This window comes from Macrobrachium nipponense, chromosome 35 (genome assembly GCF_015104395.2).
Source record: "Macrobrachium nipponense isolate FS-2020 chromosome 35, ASM1510439v2, whole genome shotgun sequence".
Taxonomy (NCBI): Eukaryota; Metazoa; Arthropoda; class Malacostraca; order Decapoda; family Palaemonidae; genus Macrobrachium; species Macrobrachium nipponense.
This window is the reverse complement of record NC_061096.1, coordinates 51,985,546-52,006,009: the sequence shown is the minus strand read 5'-3', so window position 1 is coordinate 52,006,009 and position 20,464 is coordinate 51,985,546. Positions and strand designations below refer to the sequence as shown.

The 20,464-nt window shown below is 40.9% G+C and overlaps 1 protein-coding gene across 3 annotated transcripts in view; it reads right to left on the bottom strand.

Moving 5' to 3' along the window:
• Positions 1-20,464, bottom strand: part of LOC135208763 (aprataxin and PNK-like factor) — a 39,841-nt gene extending 19,377 nt beyond the window's left edge. For all 3 annotated transcript variants that reach the window (XM_064241270.1, XM_064241271.1, XM_064241272.1), the window contains exons 1-6: positions 20,286-20,464; positions 14,437-14,563; positions 12,626-12,697; positions 2,390-2,511; positions 1,199-1,589; positions 75-284 (exon numbers count right to left, since the gene is read on the bottom strand). In XM_064241270.1, the coding sequence (XP_064097340.1) occupies positions 75-284; positions 1,199-1,589; positions 2,390-2,511; positions 12,626-12,697; positions 14,437-14,553 (912 nt within the window). In that variant the 5' untranslated portion in view covers positions 14,554-14,563; positions 20,286-20,464. The remainder of the gene's footprint in view (positions 1-74; positions 285-1,198; positions 1,590-2,389; positions 2,512-12,625; positions 12,698-14,436; positions 14,564-20,285) is intronic.

Genomic DNA, 20,464 nt, shown 5'->3' with positions numbered 1-20,464 from the left:
TCTTCTTCAATGATTTCTTAGTTTTCATTTCTATTTTCTAAAAATCAAGATAACATGAAAATGAATATTCTTACCTTAGGTACAGCTACTGAAGCATCTCTGCTATTCCTAGGATTGTTTGAAGCCTTTCTTTTCGTGGAGCTTGCTTGAGTTTTGCGTCTACCACCATGAGAGGTTGTATGAACTTCATTTTCTTTTCCTGGTGGTAACTTTTTCACCACTTCTGTACTTTTCAGCCAAGCAGGTAAATCTCTTCTTTTACTTGACACAGCTTCCTGGAGTTCCTGTAATATTTGACCAGAGAAAATAAAAAAGGAAAGTAAAATTCAAATGGCCCCCAAGAAAACAAGGGGGCAATACAACAAAAAACTTTTTTTTACCAAATACAAAACACAATTCAGATAGTTTACTAACTTAATATTGAACCGGTAAATAGTTTGTCAATCTTGTAAGCAAAAGTGTGCACTTTTAAATAAACAGTTTTTATATCAATAACCAGCCTAGCCTTGGAATTCATGGGCTATATCTAAGAGGTATACCTATCCTCGAGATATTAGCATGAGTAGCCATGCTGATAACTCACATCTAGCCATTATAAGGGGGTTGACAATCACACTACAACTCCCACCGTTAGATTCTCATATGAACCTTAATCCCTAATATGAAAACAGAAATATAGGTGATTAAAGCACCAAAAAATGTACTGCAGGACATTTAGCTTCAAACTGGGCAAAGAGATTACAGTGGTTCATCAAGAGCCTTTATGCCAATGAAATTGCTTCAACACAAAATACAGATAGTATTCCAACTGAAGTCATGTGACTTCTATGAGGCCATCACTTCTTGAGAGGGCCAATTAATCAAGACAATTTTTTCTTAAGTGAAAAGCCCAAACTTGTACTCAACATGACTCTTGACCTAAAATCTGAATATATCCCAGAAGTTCAGACACTCCTAACCACAGCTAGGTAGTCCTACTTTGAAGGGATACCGTCATTGGATTTATTGTCTGAAACTAGGAAGGAGCCTTTCATACGTAAAAGTATGAAACAGTAGATAAATACATAACAAACAATCATCAAAGGGTAACTTACAAATATTTTGTCAAATGCTTTAATGTCAAATTCTGTATCTAAATAAAACTAGAGGTATATATAGTTAGAATTAGACATAAACTGTTATTAAATTACAGTATTACCTTGGCAGATACGGTTTCTTGGATTTTCATAGAATCATCTATCTTATTTACATTAACTTTGGCTGACAAAAGATCTTTTCCACTGTAACTTGAAGTATCATCAGCAATATCTTCATTTTTGTTAATCTGATCCTTAGACGCTCTAAGGTTACTAGTGGTTTCCCCATCACATATTTTTACACTTGTGTCTTTGGTCCTAATATTATTTGCAGAATCTTTAATGGAGGAGATATTCTCCACTGCATTACTCCTATTTTCCTGATCTTTATCAGGTAGTTTAGAATCACTGTCATCTCGCTTGGATATGTCCTGTATTTCATTGTCTGAAACTTTCTGCTTTCTATCCTCAGCTGTGGTCTTTTCTTCTTTACAAGAGTCTGGTAGACTAATCCTGTAAAATGTAAAGTTAATTAACAGCTTATAGGAACTTCAACAATTTAAAATTAGTCTACTGAGCATTTCTCTATTGATAATTTTTTTTATTCACAAAATTATAATACGTGTATGTACGTACTGTACCCCATTTGTATATTCCTATACCATTTATCTGTATTCTCACATTATATCATCATCTGTGCAATCATACTGTAGGCTCAAGAGGAAAGGGGAAAGCTGCTTGACAATGTTAAAAAGATATCAAATTTTTGTAAAGTTCTATTCTTTGCTAGTGCCACTGTTCCATATCCATCGAAAATGATGTACCATCCAAGCCATGATACTCTTACCCATTTATCAGGATGATACACTTGCCAAAAGCTTAAACGTCCACACCTTTTAATTAAAACAAAAACATGCTGAACTTTTGAATTCAAACACAGGGATAGATTCTACGTACACTAGAGCCCAACTCAATAACTAGGGTTACTCATAAGTTACTGAGTTACAAGAGATACACATGGGAACAAAACGGAGTGAAAATGCATCAGATGATAATGAGTTGACCTTGGGGTATAATTCAATAAGATGACAACAAGATCTCAAGCACTGCTGTATTTAAGCTCTGATGTTACAGAAATTATTAAAACAGTATATCCAAACAAATTAATAAAGCTTTAAGATAGAGGGTATTGGTAGGATAAAAATAGAGTGCTTGATACAATTAAAGAGTAAGACATTCTACAAGCAATTCTTAACAAAACCTTTGCTTAGGATTTGCATGCAAATTATGTTAAAAATATTACTACTACTTACATGTACCAATATTTATCTTTCAGAAGCCCAAATTTGTCTCCATGTGAGAGAAAAAGAGCATCACCTTCTGTCAATTCTTTCAGAACACCTTTAACTAAAGCATAAGTTGGATTTTGATGAACCTGAAATAGTACAAGAGCAACTGGATACAGAAAATAATAAAAAAGGCTTTATTCAAAATATCTCAGTTCAACTGATTGCTTGATGGACTTTCTTCACACAGCCTCAAAATAGCAATGCTTATCAACATCAGAAAATAACTATACTATATGCTGTAAATAACTTGAAATTACACAATAAAAATGTTTCAAAATCTATTCACTTACACCATAAGACATTCATTCCTATTTATTTTTTTACAATAACTTTAAACTGATAGTAAACTACTGCTTCCACAGCATACCAAAATATATCACTCAATTTACATATATACGAAAATGTCACCCAAACCTCTGGAGGGAGGATATGCATTCTTCTTGTCCCAACACTCAATGAGGTTGATCGTTTGATTAACTGCAAGTTGTCTGACCTGGTACTTGCCAGGGTCACTGTCTCCAAAAAGCTTGTGACTTTTCATAAGGCAATAAGAAAGAAAATAACTTAAAGTATATAGAATAAATAAAAAATATGAGTATATATATTACACCAACTTCTGCATATTCATATAGAGTATATCTAATATGAATAAATTCAAGTAAAATAAGATAATGCTTGAAGACAAATGCTTTCCAGATACAGGATTCAACCAAATTAGCACATATTAAATATGGATAACATTCTCCCAAACGACAGTTCCTCGTTGGATGAGTGGTTTTCATGCTCGGCTACCAATCCAGTGGTCCGAAGTTTAATTCTCGTCTCAGCCAACGTGGAACCAAGGAATTTATTTCTGGTGATAGAAATTCATCTCTCGATATAATGTGGTTCGGATCCCACAATAAGCTGTAGGTCCCGTTGCTAGGTGACCAATTGGTTCCTAACCACGTAAAAATATCTAATCCTTTGGGCCAGCCCTAGTATAGCTGTTAATCAGCTCAGTGGTCTGGTTAAACTAAGATATACTTAACTCATCTCCCAAACCACTGACCATCTTCTCCATAATTCATTCCAACAAAGACAAGATCAGTACAATTACTGATAGGTACATTACTCCTAAAAATTTACTCTTCCTAGCAGGAGTGTGTGCATTTGTGTGTAAGAATAAAAATTGTGAATCAAGAACTGTACGAGCGTGTTTGTGTTGTGTTATTATTTTCACGATCATCATCCTTGTTCAACATCACTGGATCACTGTTTGATAGACTTTAGCTTAGTGGAAATGAATGTTATCTTATCATCTCATCCTTACTTATGTCAACTATATTCTATTAATAAACATACTTGAAATAAAGATCTTAGCATTCAAAGACATATCTCCTCAGAGCAAACAGAATTTCATCAGGGCCAGGAACTGAAACACTGCAAAGTGCTATTGTCAAATTGAATTACTATCTTTCAGTGGAGGGAGGACTGCTTTTTCTGCTTTAAAAAATCTAGTTGCTTATTTCTTCCTTGTGTCTATACTGGTGACCTGAAGAAACTTTAAAATTGCAGCCATCCAAAACTTAAGATAGTGAAAAGAGGGAGTCGGAGCTGTTGGGCAGCAAGAGAAAGATCCAAAAAATAAAGTAGATGAAGTATAAGCATCCCAAGGTGACACTGGGAAAAACACCCACAGTTGCACTGAGAAATAATACTTAGGGGCTGAACAACAAAAACTGAAGAGAGGAAGTAGGATGGATATTCAAAGAAAAGGCTAAAGAGTGGGTGCAGTTACGGGCCAAATAAGACACCAAAAAAGGGATTTTGACGAAGGAAAAATCTATTTCTGGGTGATTGGCTCGTGTCGCCCTATGAAAGTATCCTTAATATCATTCTTTCTAGGTAAAATTAGCCTAAAATTACCAGAGAAAAACAAAATTAAGAAAATGTCAGTAAAACTGACTCGCTCACTCTTAAAAAGAAGTGTCGGTATGAAATAGGGGCGAGTGTGGAACACTACCACGAGACAAACACCAATTAGAACTTCCCTATCAAAATCCCCCCAAGAGAGAGCTGATACCAACGGGCGATGCAGCCTCTACTACTACTACTAGAGGACGCCACGGACAGCAGCGCCCCTAGCGGTCATCCTTAATTAAAACATAAATACATCTTGTCCTGCAAGGGGGGGAAAACAAACCATAAAAAAAAAAAAAAAAAAAAAAAAAAAAAAAAAAAAAAAAAAAAAAAAAAAAAAAAAAAAAAAAAAAAGGGATGGGTTTCATAGGGCGACACGAGCCAATCACCCAGAAATAGATTTTTCCTTCGTCAAAATCCCTTTTCTGGGCTCAGCTCGTGTCGGCCTATGAAAGAGTACCAGAGAAACAGACAAGATGGAAAAGGAGATAATGAAAAACAGTATAAAATGATGGATATAATATAAGTAAATCAAATACAGCATACAAATTAAGCACTTAAACTAACTTATTACAAAAATAAATAACAGAATGTTAGTAAACTTAAAGTACTTAAATGGTAGATAATTAAAATTTACAGATATGCATGTAAAATAAGGAAAATATGGGATTTACTTAATTAGAATATATAATTACAAATATATACATACATGTGTCCTACCCTAGCATAAAAATAAGGATAGGTACACTCAAATCCATCATTAATACAATTAATTCAAATATATACAAACACATTGTGACTGAAGCTCATCACAAACCCAATTGGTGAATATACAAACATATTGTGTCCTACCCTAGCATAAAAATAAGGGTAGGAACACTGAAGTACATATCAGTACAAGGGTGGTTGTCCCTAGCAAAAAAATAAGGGACAATCCACTATATGATACAACGGCTAAGGCTATGATGTTGAGTAGCCTGACGATAGGTTGAGGCATGTTGGTTGAAGTAGGTAGAAAGGAGACCTGGATCAATACTACAACTACTAAACAGTATCAGGGGAAACTATGTTTCCCGCTGCTACTGCTGAAAACTTTAAAGATTCCAAGGACTTTAAATAATGCCGTTTAAAGACTGTCGGGGATTTCCATCCAGTATACTTCTTAAGATCCTCAAAGTTCATATGTTGGAAATAATTAATTGAGGTGGCTACTCCCCTGATATCATGTGCTTTTGGGAATGACTCAGGGTTGGCTTGTTTAATGAAGTAAAGGATTTGCTGTCTAATGCCTTTAACTGATAAAGTACCACCTTTTTCTCTCATAAAGAGAGCACCTGAGGATCTAGAAGAAGTACGAGAAAGAAAGGCTCTAAGAGTTGATACTGGGCAGAGAGAAGGATCCTGTGGAAGTGGGATAACCTTCCAAGGGGCCCACCTTGCAAGAGGATCTTCATTTTTGGCTAAAAAGCTACGATCCGGGGCAAGTAGAACTTCTCCTGATGGGAGGAACTCCACATGACCCGCATCCCTGGATAGAGCCGACAGTTCTGAAATTCTAGCTCCTGAGGCTAAGCTTAGTAAGAATAATGTCTTCCTCAGGAGCATAATGAACGTACAAGATGAGTTGTCAGTATCTGAAGCTAGTTTGAGGACATCATTTAAGAACCATGAAACTGTAGTAGGCCTCTGAGAAGGTCTAAGTCTAGCGCAGGCTTTAGGGATAGATGTGAAATAAGATTCAGTCAAATCTATCTGAAAACCTACTTGAAAGATTTTCTTCAAAGCCGATTTGTGAGTGGTAATCGTGCTAGCTGCTAAACCTTTTTCAAACAAGGATCTGAAAAAGGATATAGCCAAATTAACTGTCATGGTTGTGGTGTTCGATTCTCTCAGGAAAGATGCTAATTTTTTAACAGCTGAGTCATATTGTCTAATGGTTGACTCTCTCTTATCTGATTCTAGGAAGAGAATGTTCTGTGGATCAATGTCAGCATCTTTATTAGCCGCAAACTTCATGAAGTCCATAAAGTTAGGGTCTGGAGAGTTCTTGAGGAAGCGAACACAGTCCTCATTTGTACTGATTGTGACAGTTTGGGATTGGGGATCCGTTGAGGTCGGAGACCCAATTCCAAAAGAAGAGGATACCAGTTGCTCTTGGGCCAATCCGGTGCAATCAGAGCTACTATCCCTTTGAAGGACCTTAGTTTGTCTAGGACCTTCAAGAGCAGATTCACTGGAGGAAAAACATAAATTCTCCTCCACTGATTCCAATCCAACAACAGGGCGTCCGTGGCATAAGCCAGAGGGTCCAGGTTGGGGGCCACATAGCAAGGGAGCTTGTGGTTCGCTTGTGAGGCGAAGAGATCCACTTGGAGACCTGGGACTCTCCGGCTTACCCACTGGAATGACCCGACGTCCAGAGACCACTCTGATTCCAGAGGAACTGACCGGGACAGGGCGTCTGCTATCACATTTCTTACTCCTGCCAGGTGAGTGGCAGACAGATGCCATTTGTGTTTGTTTGCTAATGCAAAGATGGCTATCATGACATGGTTCACATGCTTGGATTTGGACCCTCCTCTGTTGATGCAGTGAACTACTACTGCACTGTCCAAAACTAGCCTTAGATGAGACTTCTTCGGGGGAAGCAGTCTCTTCAGAGTAAGAAATACTGCCATTGCTTCCAACACGTTTATGTGGAGCTGGCGAAATTGAACTGACCAAGTCCCCTGAACCTGTTTGAACTGAGAGTATCCCCCCCACCCGGACAGGGAAGCATCCGTGTGAATGGTTAACACTGGAAGGGGATATTGAAGGGGTACCTTCTTGGTTAAGTTCTTTACTTTTGACCAAGGCCGTAGTTGGTTGCGGAGGATCTGAGGAATAACTGACAACTTGTCTCGATATTTGGAGTTTGCTCTTGACCGCCAAATTCGGTTTATATCTTTCAGCCTTGCTTTCAGAAGGATATCTGTTACCGAAGCAAACTGAAGAGACCCTAGGATTCTCTCCTGGTTTCTTCTTGATGTCTGTTTGCATTTGAGGAATTGCCCGACAGATTTTGCTATTTCCTTCCGTTTGGCCACTGGAATTGATAGATTGTGGGAAGACAAATCCCATTGGATTCCTAGCCACTGAAAATGAGATTCCGGGGTAAGTCTGGATTTCGTTTTGTTTATCTGGAACCCCAGATGTTCCAGAAAGTGAACTACCTTTTTGGTAGCTTCGAGACATTCCTCGACTGTTGGTGCCCAGATCAACCAATCGCGAAGGTATGCCGCTACCATGATTCCCTGAGCTCTCAATTGTTGTACAACCACTTCTGCTATCTTTGTGAATACCCTGGGGGCTACATTCAGACCGAAGGGCATCACTTTGAATGAGAATGTCTGATTTCCTAGCCTGAATCCTAGGAATGGGCGGAAGTGCCTGGCTATAGGGATATGATAGTATGCGTCTGTAAGATCGATGGAGCATGTGACGGCTCCACGCGGAAGTAGGGTCCTTACTTGAGAGAGGGTAAGCATCTTGAACTTGTCGCAGCGAATGAAAGAGTTTAGCTTTGACAAGTCTAAGATTACCCTTCTTTTTGTTGAGCCTTTCTTTGGCACGCTGAATAAGCGCCCTTGAAATTTTAGATGTTTGACTCTCGCAATAGCTCCTTTCTGAAGGAGTTCTTCCGCGTAATCTATCAATTCCTTTGACGGTACCTGATGAAATGATTTGATTGGAGGAGGATCCTTGATCCAACTCCAGCCTAATCCTTTGGACACTATGCTCTGTGCCCAATTGCTGAACCCCCACCTGTGGCGGAAGAGGAACAGCCTCCCTCCTACCTGGGGAGCCTCATTGCTGATGGGCGGGTTGGCCACCACGCCCTCCTCTGAACTGCTTACTCCTTGTGCCCCTTCCTGCGCCACGATGACGAAAGTAACCTCTCGCCCTACCCCTCGGTTGAGAGTAACCTTGAGCCTCATAAGCAGGGTTAAAGGCAGGCGAGATAGCGTAGGAAGTAGAAGGTTGCGATTGCTGGGGCACCAGGAGGAAAGGCTGGGTCTGTTTAGATGTGGCAGGTTGTCCCTGTTGGGTAACTGGACTGCCTGCACAAACTGCTGCTGATGCTGAAGTTTTTTATATGGCTGGAACCTCTTACCAGCCTTCTTTGGTTTCTTGCCAGCAGTGGGAACGGATTCCTGTTTCCTCTTAGAGGAAATACCCCACCTAGCTCTAAGGCTCTGGTTGAGTCTAGCAGCTTCGTGGTGGACTTCGTTCACTGCGGACTCTGGGAAGAGATCCGCTCCCCACATGCTCGCAGCCAAGAGTCTATTAGGCTCGTGCCTGATAGTGCACTCTTGAAGGACATGCTTCCGGCAGTTCCTCCTGGCTTGGAAGAAGTCAAAAGCGTCTGACAGAACCGTCTGAAACTGTGATTTCGCCAGAATCTTGAACAGCGGTTCGTTAGCGTATGAAAGTGCAGCCATTTCCGTAACGATAAGAGAGTTAAGGGACCTGCCAAACCTAGTTCGCGCATCGAACTCTGCCTGGATTAGGGAATCCGGCAGCCTAGGTAATTTCTCACCGAACTGGTCCATGGCGCAGTCCGGCTTGAGTTTACCCAGCGTGAATGTAGCTGGCAGGTTTTCCCATAACTCTCCAAAGGCGGGGAAGAGTGGAGAAGTAGACTCCGACTCCCTCAACTGTGGAATGGGCTCATCCTTGAGGACTGCCTGAAGAGCCTTCTCCACCAATTTCGTGGCGAACGGAAGAGAGACCTCCTCTTCCGTCGCGAAAATAGTGAAGGGACTCTTGTAGGCCTGGAGTCTAGTGTTAGTACACTCCCAGTCCTCAAGGCAGTGAACCCATTCTCGTTGGGCGTGATCTCTACTGTAGAGAACTGACTCCTTCGAGATCTTGTCCTCTCTCGTAAGAGCTGTTGGCGTCAGCCTAGCATACCCGATGAAAGGCTGCGACAGACCCGGAGGATAGAACTCGAAGTCCTCAATCCTTCGAGTACCAAACTCCGGGATCGAAATCATCCCGTCCTTAAAAGGAGCGTAGGCCAGCTACTCTCCATGGATTCTCCATAGAGAAAGCTGGCAAGGAGTCGTAAGGCGGAAGTTGGAGAATCCCCGTGCTAGATGCAGGGGAGACTGGGGGAGGAGCCTGAGATAGCCCAGCTACTCGATCCTCATTCTCTCTCATCCTGTTAGAGAGGTCCTGGATAGTCTGTCCAGTTTGAGACAGACTGTTCGATAATTGCGCGAACATCTGCTCAAAACGTGTTCCCCATGCCGAAATTTGGGAACCTACCATCACCCCTACCTGTTCCATCATTCCTGGTGAGACAGAAGAGGGAACGCAGGAGCTGGTGCTTGCCACCCCTGCCGGCATAGCCGGAGAGGGGGCAGCGGAGGCGGGAGAAGGCAGCGACTCGGTGGTAGCGCGAGCCTTCTCCTTCGAAGCCTTGCTTCTGGAGCTCTTCGACTGGGAAGAGCTCGGCTTAGCCTTCACCGCATCGGCGTATGAAGTCGACGACTTCCTGGCCGAAGAAGACGAAGACGACTTCCTAGAAGTCGTCTTAGACAAGGTCTTCGGTTCTCTCTTTCCCTTCTCCTTAGGAGGTACAGAGAGAGCGGGAGGGCGGCTAGGGATCTCGGATCCCGGAAAGCCTTGGAAAGAGGCGGAAGAAGAAGGGACAGGAGAAGATCCAGGAGCGCCCAAGGAAAGACCTTGGGCGCCCGACAAACCTACCTCAACCAACAAATCCTCACTAACTACCGCCATCGGCTCGAGGTTCAGGTCCAGGGCAGCGACGTCCGGAACTGACTCCTGGGAGGCTACGACCCCAAACGATTGCTGGAGTTCTTGCTGGATGGAGGCTATCACTGGGGCGGCGGACAAGGGGTCGACGTAGCCCGTCGACTTGCCCGCAGGGAAGATCTGGATGGCCAACTTCTTATCTAATATATAGGGCTGGCCCTTGGCGGCGTTTTTCCCAAAGCCGCCCACCCACGCTTTCAGGGTGGCGAGGGCGACTTCCCTCACACCGCTAGCCTGAAAGAAAGGCGGGATTAGCTACCAATTGCGGACAGGGTTAACAAACTTACGAACTAGAAGTTGTTAGTAAAATCATAAGTAACCTTATAATGGACATACCCCATCCCCCAGCTGAGCGACCAGGTCGTAGCATATAGCGCAGGCCTCGGGGTGCCAGACGATCGTCTCATTGTACGACGTGGCACACGGGGCGTGAGACCTGCACTCGTCATGTCCACAGGGGTCATATAGCGTCGCATTACAGGCCGGGACCTGGCAGTTGGTAGCCTGTAAGTGAAAAAGTACATGAGTACAGAGTAAACACTTACAGCCTAACATATGCTCCGCTGGTGCCGGAGCGATAAAGTTAGATAAAACCAGAGCCCCGCTAAAATACGTGTGGTAACCAGGTTGGAAGATAGGCTATGGCTCCGCCAATGGCGGAGGCACAAGAATCAACCAACTAGGAGTGGTGGTAATGGAAACCACGACGGACAATGGCGGGGATGGTTGATAAAATGAATATAATAACACACAATTCATTGTAAAATATCTTATAATAGGGTATATATCCTTAAAATAACAAAATTAAAACAACATTAAAACAACTTCTCTCCACTCGTCTACTAGAAGAGCGCGTAGGTAAGGGTAAGCTCCCTTCCGGTAGCGGGGGAGAGATATAAGGATATAGTAGGCAAGCAATCGACCATACATAGCGCCCACCCTGCCCGCTAGCGGAGCCAATATCCTATCACCAAAGGGGCCCCGGCTGCGACGGAAGGCACCTTTCGTACGTAAGGGAGGTGGCTGAGCAATGGGGAGGGGGGGAGGGAGGTCCCGGCGAAACACGGCGGGAGCGAGGAAAGGGGGGAGGGATGGCCTACTCCTCCCCGCCTCACCAACTACCCGTATGGAGACCCGGTACCTCATAGTGGTCGCCCTATACCCCCTGCTGGCGGAACCCCCCGGTCACCTCCGAGAGTGTGAGAGAAGGCGATGAGGTTGTATGACAACCAAGGGGTCCCCCAGCTCCTCCCTACATCAGAGAGGGAGGGAAGGGGCAGGGTAAGGTGCTATAGGACACGTGACCGCAAGTGGCCTAGGCCGCGAGCAACACAACCGTGGTAGGGCCACGTGAACCAAGCTGAACCAACATGTGGAACAAGCACCTAGGCTAGCCTAACACCCTAAATAATAACATACATCGAAAAGGGGGAAGAGACACTTTTAGTAAAAGAGAAAGAAGCCCAGGAGGAGGCAGACTGTTCCGAGAAACAGAAGCCTACTCGGAGCCAGCGATAGCCGATGTAGAGCAAGAGCCGGGATGCTGGGCCGAGAATAATAATAATAGCCCTAAATACCAAGCTAAGAGAATGGTAGGAGGGCTGAACTAGCTAAAACTCGATGTAAACAATGAATGTGAAAAAGTAAGCCCATAAGCATAAGAAGTCCCAGTATGGAGGACCGGGAATTCTTACGAGGCGGCATGGCCGCCACGAGACAACCGAGGAACCGTATATGACCTATAAAAAGGAAAATACTGGTACCCGGAAGATAAAAATACAGTAAAATGTTACTTATGAGTTACTTAACTTAGCCGTGGCGATTGCAGAGCGTTCCATGATACAGATGCGGATAATTCGCAAGAAAAACACAAGCACAAGAAAATGGCGACTTGTCGCTGGTGCTAAAAATTAAGGATGACCGCTAGGGGCGCTGCTGTCCGTGGCGTCCTCTAGTAGTAGTAGTAGAGGCTGCATCGCCCGTTGGTATCAGCTCTCTCTTGGGGGGATTTTGATAGGGAAGTTCTAATTGGTGTTTGTCTCGTGGTAGTGTTCCACACTCGCCCCTATTTCATACCGACACTTCTTTTTAAGAGTGAGCGAGTCAGTTTTACTGACATTTTCTTAATTTTGTTTTTCTCTGGTAATTTTAGGCTAATTTTACCTAGAAAGAATGATATTAAGGATACTTTCATAGGCCGACACGAGCTGAGCCCAGAAATACCCTTCAGCTATGCCCCAGTTGTTTGTTACAATTGTTAGTTTGTTAGTACATCAGCGGAAGAAAAGGTTACTATGCCTTAAAAATCTTTATCTATACATGTATACTAGTAGTACTTTATTTACACTTGTTACAACTAAGATCTGAGGATATGTACCAAGAAACATGAAGCCAGGTAAAAAGCAGATTTCTGCACTATTAGCTACGTGCAATTAATATACTACGTTACTAAGAATCAGCATCAAAGCAAATTCTCACCGATGTCAGTGTAACACCATCATCATCCCAGTCAAGGTATGCATGTCGACGTGAGATTTTTTTCTCTCCACACTGAAACAAGCAAGTAAAAAATCAAAGCTTCAATACCATCAGTAGATAAAAATATGCATTCAAAAGAAAATACATAGCACTGATTCATTAAAGGTTATTAATTCAACATTTGCTTTTGAAGATTGACTAAGACCACATATGGCCATACATATTTGCTTCTGACTACTTGTGGACCACCTTTAAAGTGTTTCCTAAACAGTGGTTCATTTTAAAAATTAGAATTATTAAATATTGCAAAATTTGAATTATTAAATATTGCAAAATTAGAATTATTAAATATTGCACAATTTAAGCAAACAACCTATCTTGAAATTGAAATTGTATTCATGATAGTAAATTAGGCCTGTATACCATTATTTTCTAACTCTTGTTATAATATAAAATTAAAATTACCTAGGCTATATTTATATGGTAAAAACTAAACTGAAATTGGGGCTGATAAATTTGTTGAAGACAGGATTTGGTACACTATTTTAGACTCACTGAACACACTTCTTTCCCACCGTTATTCCTACATTAAAGGGTTGGTTGCCTGATGCGCCTTCTCCACTGCCTTCTATCAAAGGCATCATCCTCTTTTCCAATCTTCCTTCACTTCTCACCATCTAATTCTCTGTCTCCCTCTTGATCTTCTTCCTCTAACAGGTTCCTCCTAAGCCCTCTTCACTTTCTCCTCATCATCCATCAACACATGCGCATACCATCTCAATTGTGACTGTCTTATCACCTCTGTAATCTTTACTAAGCCTGACTGCCCTTCTTATTTCATCATTTTCCAACCTCTCAAGAAGCAATATTCCTATAATCCACCTCAGCATTCTCATCTCTGTTCTCTCAAGCTTTACTTCTTTTTTTCTTAGAGCCCTTGTTTCTGCTCCATACATTAACACTGGTCTTATCACTGTGCTAAATATCTTGACTTTTGGCTTGATTGGCATTTTCTTATCACATACCACACTTCCCTCATACAGCTTTTACCCTACTGTCAACTTCAGCTTCACATCCTCCCTCTTGGTTTGAAGTAGATCCTAAGTATTTAAACTTTTCTCCCTGTTTTATAATCAAGCCTCTTCTTTCTTCTATTACTATTCAGTCTCTATCTTCCCTACTGCTCAGCAAAACCTCTGTTTTACTTACATTCACCTTTAAGCCACCCCTCTCTAAAGATTCCTGCCACTCTCCAACCCTTCTCAGTAGGTCCTCCTCATTTTCAGCAGTAATCACCAGATCATCAGTGTACAACAATTCCCACAGCTCTTCATTCCTGATTGCTTCACTCAACACATCCATGACCAGCACAAACAAATGTGGGCTTAAAGCTGGGGTGTAATCCAACACTAACTTCAAAGTTTTCTGTTTCCCCAACTGCTGTTATCACTGAACACACACAGGTGATCAAATCAAATGACTTGACTAAAAAATACACCCGAGCATCACCTAACTGGATCATCAAATTAGGACTGGGGTGTCAGGGGTCTCATTACGACAAAGGAAACGCTAATTAAACTAAGAGTTTGTGGTAAGACAAATTAGTTTTAACAAGACCTGAGCCAGACCATCATAAAGGTGAAAGCCTTCAAAATGAAAAAGATTTGAAGAGACAATTTCTCAGGAAGATGGGATAAATGTCATATGAAGATACACAATTTTAATTTACAAGTGCTTATGAACATTACTTTCTTTCAACAATTAACTGAAAATAAGAATTTGATCAGAGCACAATAAACAATTTATCTTACCCTTAACAAAGAACCTCTCCCAAGTACAGCAGGCAAGGCAGGAGTTATTTCAGGTTCATTTCGTTCATCTTCCCACTTTTCATCTGGGGCCTCCACTCGTATTAATGAAATGCTCATTCTTAGTTTCCTGAAAAAAATGTAAAATATTAATCTTATTAATTCCATAAAGATTTACTCTTCTAAAAAAGATTTTTATCATAAATTCATATAACATGGACACCACTCAAATTTGAGGTCACTCAATGCCTTGACCTTGACAAACAAAAGTGAACATTCACTGCATACAAACTTGAGGAGATGAAAAACCTTAGGCCAATTTTTCATGTTTCAAAAATTAATCTTGGTAGCAAATTAGTAGCTTTCAAGATACTGGACCCCCATTACATACTACAATGATACATGAAAAATACAAAATGAATGACATATATATGTATATGGGTGTATTCTAATCTGACCTCAACTAGTGCACACAGTCTTTACCTGGCCAGGGGACTTTGCCCTCTAGGCCCCTGTTTAACCTAATCTAAGGCACCTGATCCTTACCTGGCTGGGGAGCTTTGCCACTCCTTGGAACCAACCCACAACCTAACCTAATGCACTGTATATCAAAATAAATATTAAGCTTGTGATCTATCCCCAAACAGACCTAACCTTGGGCACTAGGTCCTTACCTGACCAAGAGGAGGCAGAAATCCCCTTCTCCCTGGACTGCCACACCTACCCTAACCTACAGTACTGTAACTGAAAATAAATAAAGGGTTGTGATCTGACCCAACTACACCTAACCTAACCTAACCTGACCTTCCCTGGACAGGGCCTGGACTAAGGACCTAACATAACTGAGTCTTTGCTTCCCTCTAATGTGGTATCACTTTGAAAAGGTTCAATACTCCTTATCTTAATCATGGGAACATTAGAATACAGTACATGTTCTATTGCACTTGCTTTACACTTCTCAATTTTGCCAAGTACTAGCTTGAAAATCCAAGGGACAACAGTGACATGTCCACATTAGGCACATGATACGAGCTAAAGCATTTTTTTTTAAACGTCAAAATTCCTATATCCCATTAAACTTGTGAAACTTAAGAGCAAAAGAACCAATCAGATTTTAGAACTTCATGTACTAACATTTTCAGACAAGACTAACATCTGAACCCACAATACATCAATATCGACACGTGTTATGTGAATAAAAGTAAAACAAAAATAGCAAAAGCACTACAGTGCAGCATGTTACATTCACCAAAGACTTCCCAAACAGTGTCCAAGATGTTACGGACCTGTTTGAATAATAGTTCATACTTTTCCTCATAAATAGGTATGCAACTTACTTTTTGACCATTGGTAATGTGAATTTGGTACTGGTGAAAATTAGGGTAAATGACCAGGCTGCAACATAGCAACCACCTCTCTCAGAATGCGGCCACTTCCTGAAAAAGTGCTTGAATTATGCCATCATTTCATAATTTAGGAGAAAACACTTACTTCGAGAAGAGTGTAAAGGTCTTGGTGTGCTGCCTGGATATGCGACAACTCTTGACTGATGCTCATGGCAGCAAATTCAAGTACTTTTTCAGGAAGGTGACTGCATTCCCGGATCAGTGGCCACCATGTTGCTACTTGGTCATTTACGTTATGCCATTATTTCGTAATTAAAGAGAAAACACTTGGGGGAAACACCGTAGTGGATCCATCGTCATTGTGTGGATCAGCCTTATTCACTCAATATTTAATTGGTGATACAATTACATCTTTAAGCATACCATTCAAAAGATTGAAGTTTCGTCAACATAACGTGATATATGAAAGCGCCATACAAACTAAAATAAGCAGTTTTAAAATCCAATATGGCAGCAACCACATAAGGTGTCGTTCGTAAGCGCAGCAGAGCCCCCATCTTTCCCAGCACTCATTTGAACAATGTTAGAGTATAGTATATGTAATGTTTATTGATCTTACTCAAGATTGCAGTTGTAATCAGCACAATAAAACATTTTGTTACCTATATATTTGTGAAAGTATGAAACTTCTTATTCCCGGGGTCATACTTTGAACTGAAATTCATTTTCACCTTGTAATCGGTGGTTTTATCCTTACTGCCATCACAACTGAAGCTCCACAGTACTTATTTGACTGTAATTATACATGCTTTGGTCTTAATTCACTCTAAATTGCACTTGAACTACGTTGCGGTTCCTGGTTCCTAAGCGCTAACTCCACACACACAGTTGCGGGCAGCACACGAGTACAAAGGTTATGAGGCGCAAAGCTTTATTCCCTTAACTGTTTACAGGTAGTCCCCGGGTTACGACGGAGGTTCCGTTCTTGAGACGCGTTGTAACCCGAAAATTGTCGTAAGCCGGAACATCACCAAAAATACTAAGAAAACCTTACTTTTAATGCTTTGGATGCATTCAAAACTATGTAAACTGCATTCTTATTGCATTTTACATAAAAAAAACCTTCAAAATTGAGTATTTTGCATTTTTGGTGTCATATTTCTTCTGCCAGATGAGCGTTGTAGGCGTCGTAACCCTGGAAATAATTTCTGATGAATATAATTGAAAATCACCTTAACCTCGGAACGTCGTAAGCCGAACCCGTCGTAACCCGGGGACTGCCTGTACTTTACTCATTATTTAGTTTAACTTTACTTTATTACTTCAAAAATGTTTATTTAATTCATGTCTATTATCCCTTTTTTTTTGCAACCAAATTAACCCCGAAATATTACAGATATTTCAAAAGTAGATACAAGCAGACGGCAAAAAGACTCATTGTTGCTAATCTAGTGGAGCTTTACACATACGCCGATGCTTTTACAAACTGTTTCCATGAATTCTAGTGTTCATAGTAATGTAATAATGAAAAAATTGCTCTAATATGTATATTTACTACAAATAGATACGCTAATTTCACTTATTTCCCCGGTTTTGTTTAAGTCTTATACTACCCAGTTTGGAGGGTAAACACATACCAATTGGCAACACTAATAAACAATAGAAGAGCGCAAAGAACACCGTAGGTGCTGTTCACAGCAAACGTGTCGATATTTGAGTCAGGAATCTAGTTACTTTTTCAACAACAAATATTTTTAAATTAATATTTTTCAACAACGAATATTTTTAAATTAATAATCATGAATATGTAAAAAATTTATGCAATTCATGACCTTATACTGCCGTTTAACTATTTATTTAAATAATTATGTAGTGCACACTTTCTTCTTCTTATACCAAAAATCGTAGTTCCATTGGATAAGTCATGGGTGGAAGTCCTTGTTTACGATTTTTGTGAAGAAAGTGCCCCAGCGTCTATGGGTACAAGTGGTGTGCGGATTTAGCACATGGAATAGGAAGTTTATTGACACAAGTGACTCCGCAAACATCGAAATGGCATCAATCTTCTAAACATTCGTAGTTGTAAGTAAAAATTTCAAAAGCGTCATGAAGGTAGCGTGCACTGCATAGCGCCACACTTTCATTAACCTCTGTTTAATCTTAAAATATGACCTTAATTTCTAACTTTAGAGAAAAATACTTAGGGTAAACAATCACGGAGGATCCATCGTCATCACGCTGGCCGGGTCTTATTCACTCGATATTTAATTGGTGAAACAAGAATACAATTACAACTTTAAGCATACCATTCAAAAGATTGAAGTTTTGTCAACATAATGTGATATATGAAAGCCCCACACGAACTAAAATAAGCATGTGATGCTCTTCGTAAAATATGTTTTCAAGGCAGTTTTGAAATCCAATATGGCGGCTATCGTCAGGCTGGCTCGTCTAACCACGGACAATCCACCATCTCTCCTAGCCTTCCCAGCACTCATTTGTACAGTGTTAGTATATTTAAGTAACGTTTATTGATCTTACTCAAGATTGCAGTTGTAATCAGCACAATAAAACATAATTTTTTGCCTATATTACTGAAAGTATGAAACTTTTTATTCCCGGGGTCATTTTTTGAACTGAATTCATTCTTACCTTGTAATCGGTGGTTTTATCCTTACTGCCATCACAACTGAAACTCCACAGTGCTTATTTGATTGTAATTATACACATTTTGGTCTCGATTCACTCCACATTGCACTTGAACCACATTGCTGTTCCTGGTTCCTAAGTACTCACTCCACAAACACAGATACGAGCAGCAGACGACAACACTGAATGTGAGGTGCAAAGCTTTATTCCCTTAATTGTTTACTTTACTCATTATTTAGTTTAACTTTACTTCAAAATGTTTATTTGATTCATGTCTATTATCCTTTTTTGCAACCAAATTAACCCCAAAAATTACAAATATTCCGGATGTATACTTACGAGCAGACAACGCGAGGAAAAATGACTCATTGGCTACAATGAGTCATTTTTCCATCAATTCTAGTTGTCATAGTGATGCAGTATTGATAAAATTGCTGTAATATGTATACCTATATACTACAAATAGATAAGCTAATTTCACTTATTTCCCCGTTTTTGTGTAAGTCTTATACCTAGTTTGGAGGGTAAACACATACCAATTGACAACACTGTTAAACAATTGAAGAGTACAAAACGCTGCAGAGAATGCTGTAGTCCCCTTGAATAAGTACAAATAAGTGCTGGTAAGAGTTCAGGTGTGCAATTGTTGTGATGAAAGTGCCCCAATGTCTATGGGTACAAGTGATGTGTGGATTTAGCACAGGAAATGGGAAGTTTATTGACACAAGCGACTCCGCAAACATCGTGACGGCATCAATTTTCTAAATACTATTTCGAGTTGTAAGTAAAAATTTCGAGAGCGTTTTGGTGAAGATTGCACTGTGTTGGCCACCCTTTTCATTACCCTGTTTAAATCTTAAAATATGGGCTTAATTTCTAACTTTGGAGAAAATACTTACTTCAAAAGGAGAGTAGAGGTCTTTAGCTCCTTCTCTTACCAACAACAACTCGTGACTGATGACCATCACCGGCGTCAGGACGCGTTAAAAGTACTTTTCTGGAGGGTGGCCAGCCTTGATAGTCGGTGAGTTGGGCCAGTCCACGCGGTGTTTTACCCTACTTCGAAAGGAGAATAGAGGTCTCGAGCTCCTGCTCTCATCACCAACAACGCATGACTGATGCCCACCTCCGGTGTCAGGACGTGTTAAAGTACTTTTTGGAGGGTGGCTTCACACGCGGTGGAAACCGGATCAGCGAGTCCAGTCAGTTGTTTTTCCTATGTACTTTGAGAGGTCTCAGTGAGCTGCCTGTATGGGCCACAACTCTTGACTGATGCTTATGGCAGTGAATTCAAGAGCTTTTTTGGGAAGGTGGCCACATTCTGGGATCGGTGGCTGTTATGTTGCAGTCCAGGCATTTACCCTACTGTCAACTGGCCTATGATACTTACTAGGTACCACAAGTGACATCTAGATCGTGATGGAAAAACTTGTAAGGCTAGCTGGTCCCCGTCATAAGAGAACCAAGTGTAAAAACTTATAAATATTGCACCATAGCCTAGCCTATCTACCTAATCCCAAAGGGTTACAGAGTGAGATTGGTAAACACAAAAATGAACGATCATAGGTAGCCTAGGCTAGGTATTAGTTAGCTAGCTAGCTATCTACCTACTACTAGGTATCTAGGACTAGCTAGGTAATCATCAACAAAATGGTCAAAATAGCTACTTGTCATACATGAGAAGCAATCGGAAAATGTTATGTGATTCATGTTACAAGCAGAATCAATACTAGGTATATCAAACCATTAGATTACCAACTAGCCTACAGAAATTGCTTCGGCTAAGCCTTAGCTAGTAGGCTAGCAAGCTAGCCAAGGTCAGACTACCTAGCCTAGTCTACTACTACCTAATCTTACCTGTTGAATTTGGGATATAGGGGTTACTTTTCTTTCAGGTGACGGTTGTGACTTATTTTGCACTAGGTGGAATATGTCGGCCTTTATTCGAACGTGAAGTTTGATATGGATATAAACAGTCGCACCTTGACTTCAAATGATACACTCAGAGGCGTTGAGCATGTTTGGTTACGATCTTA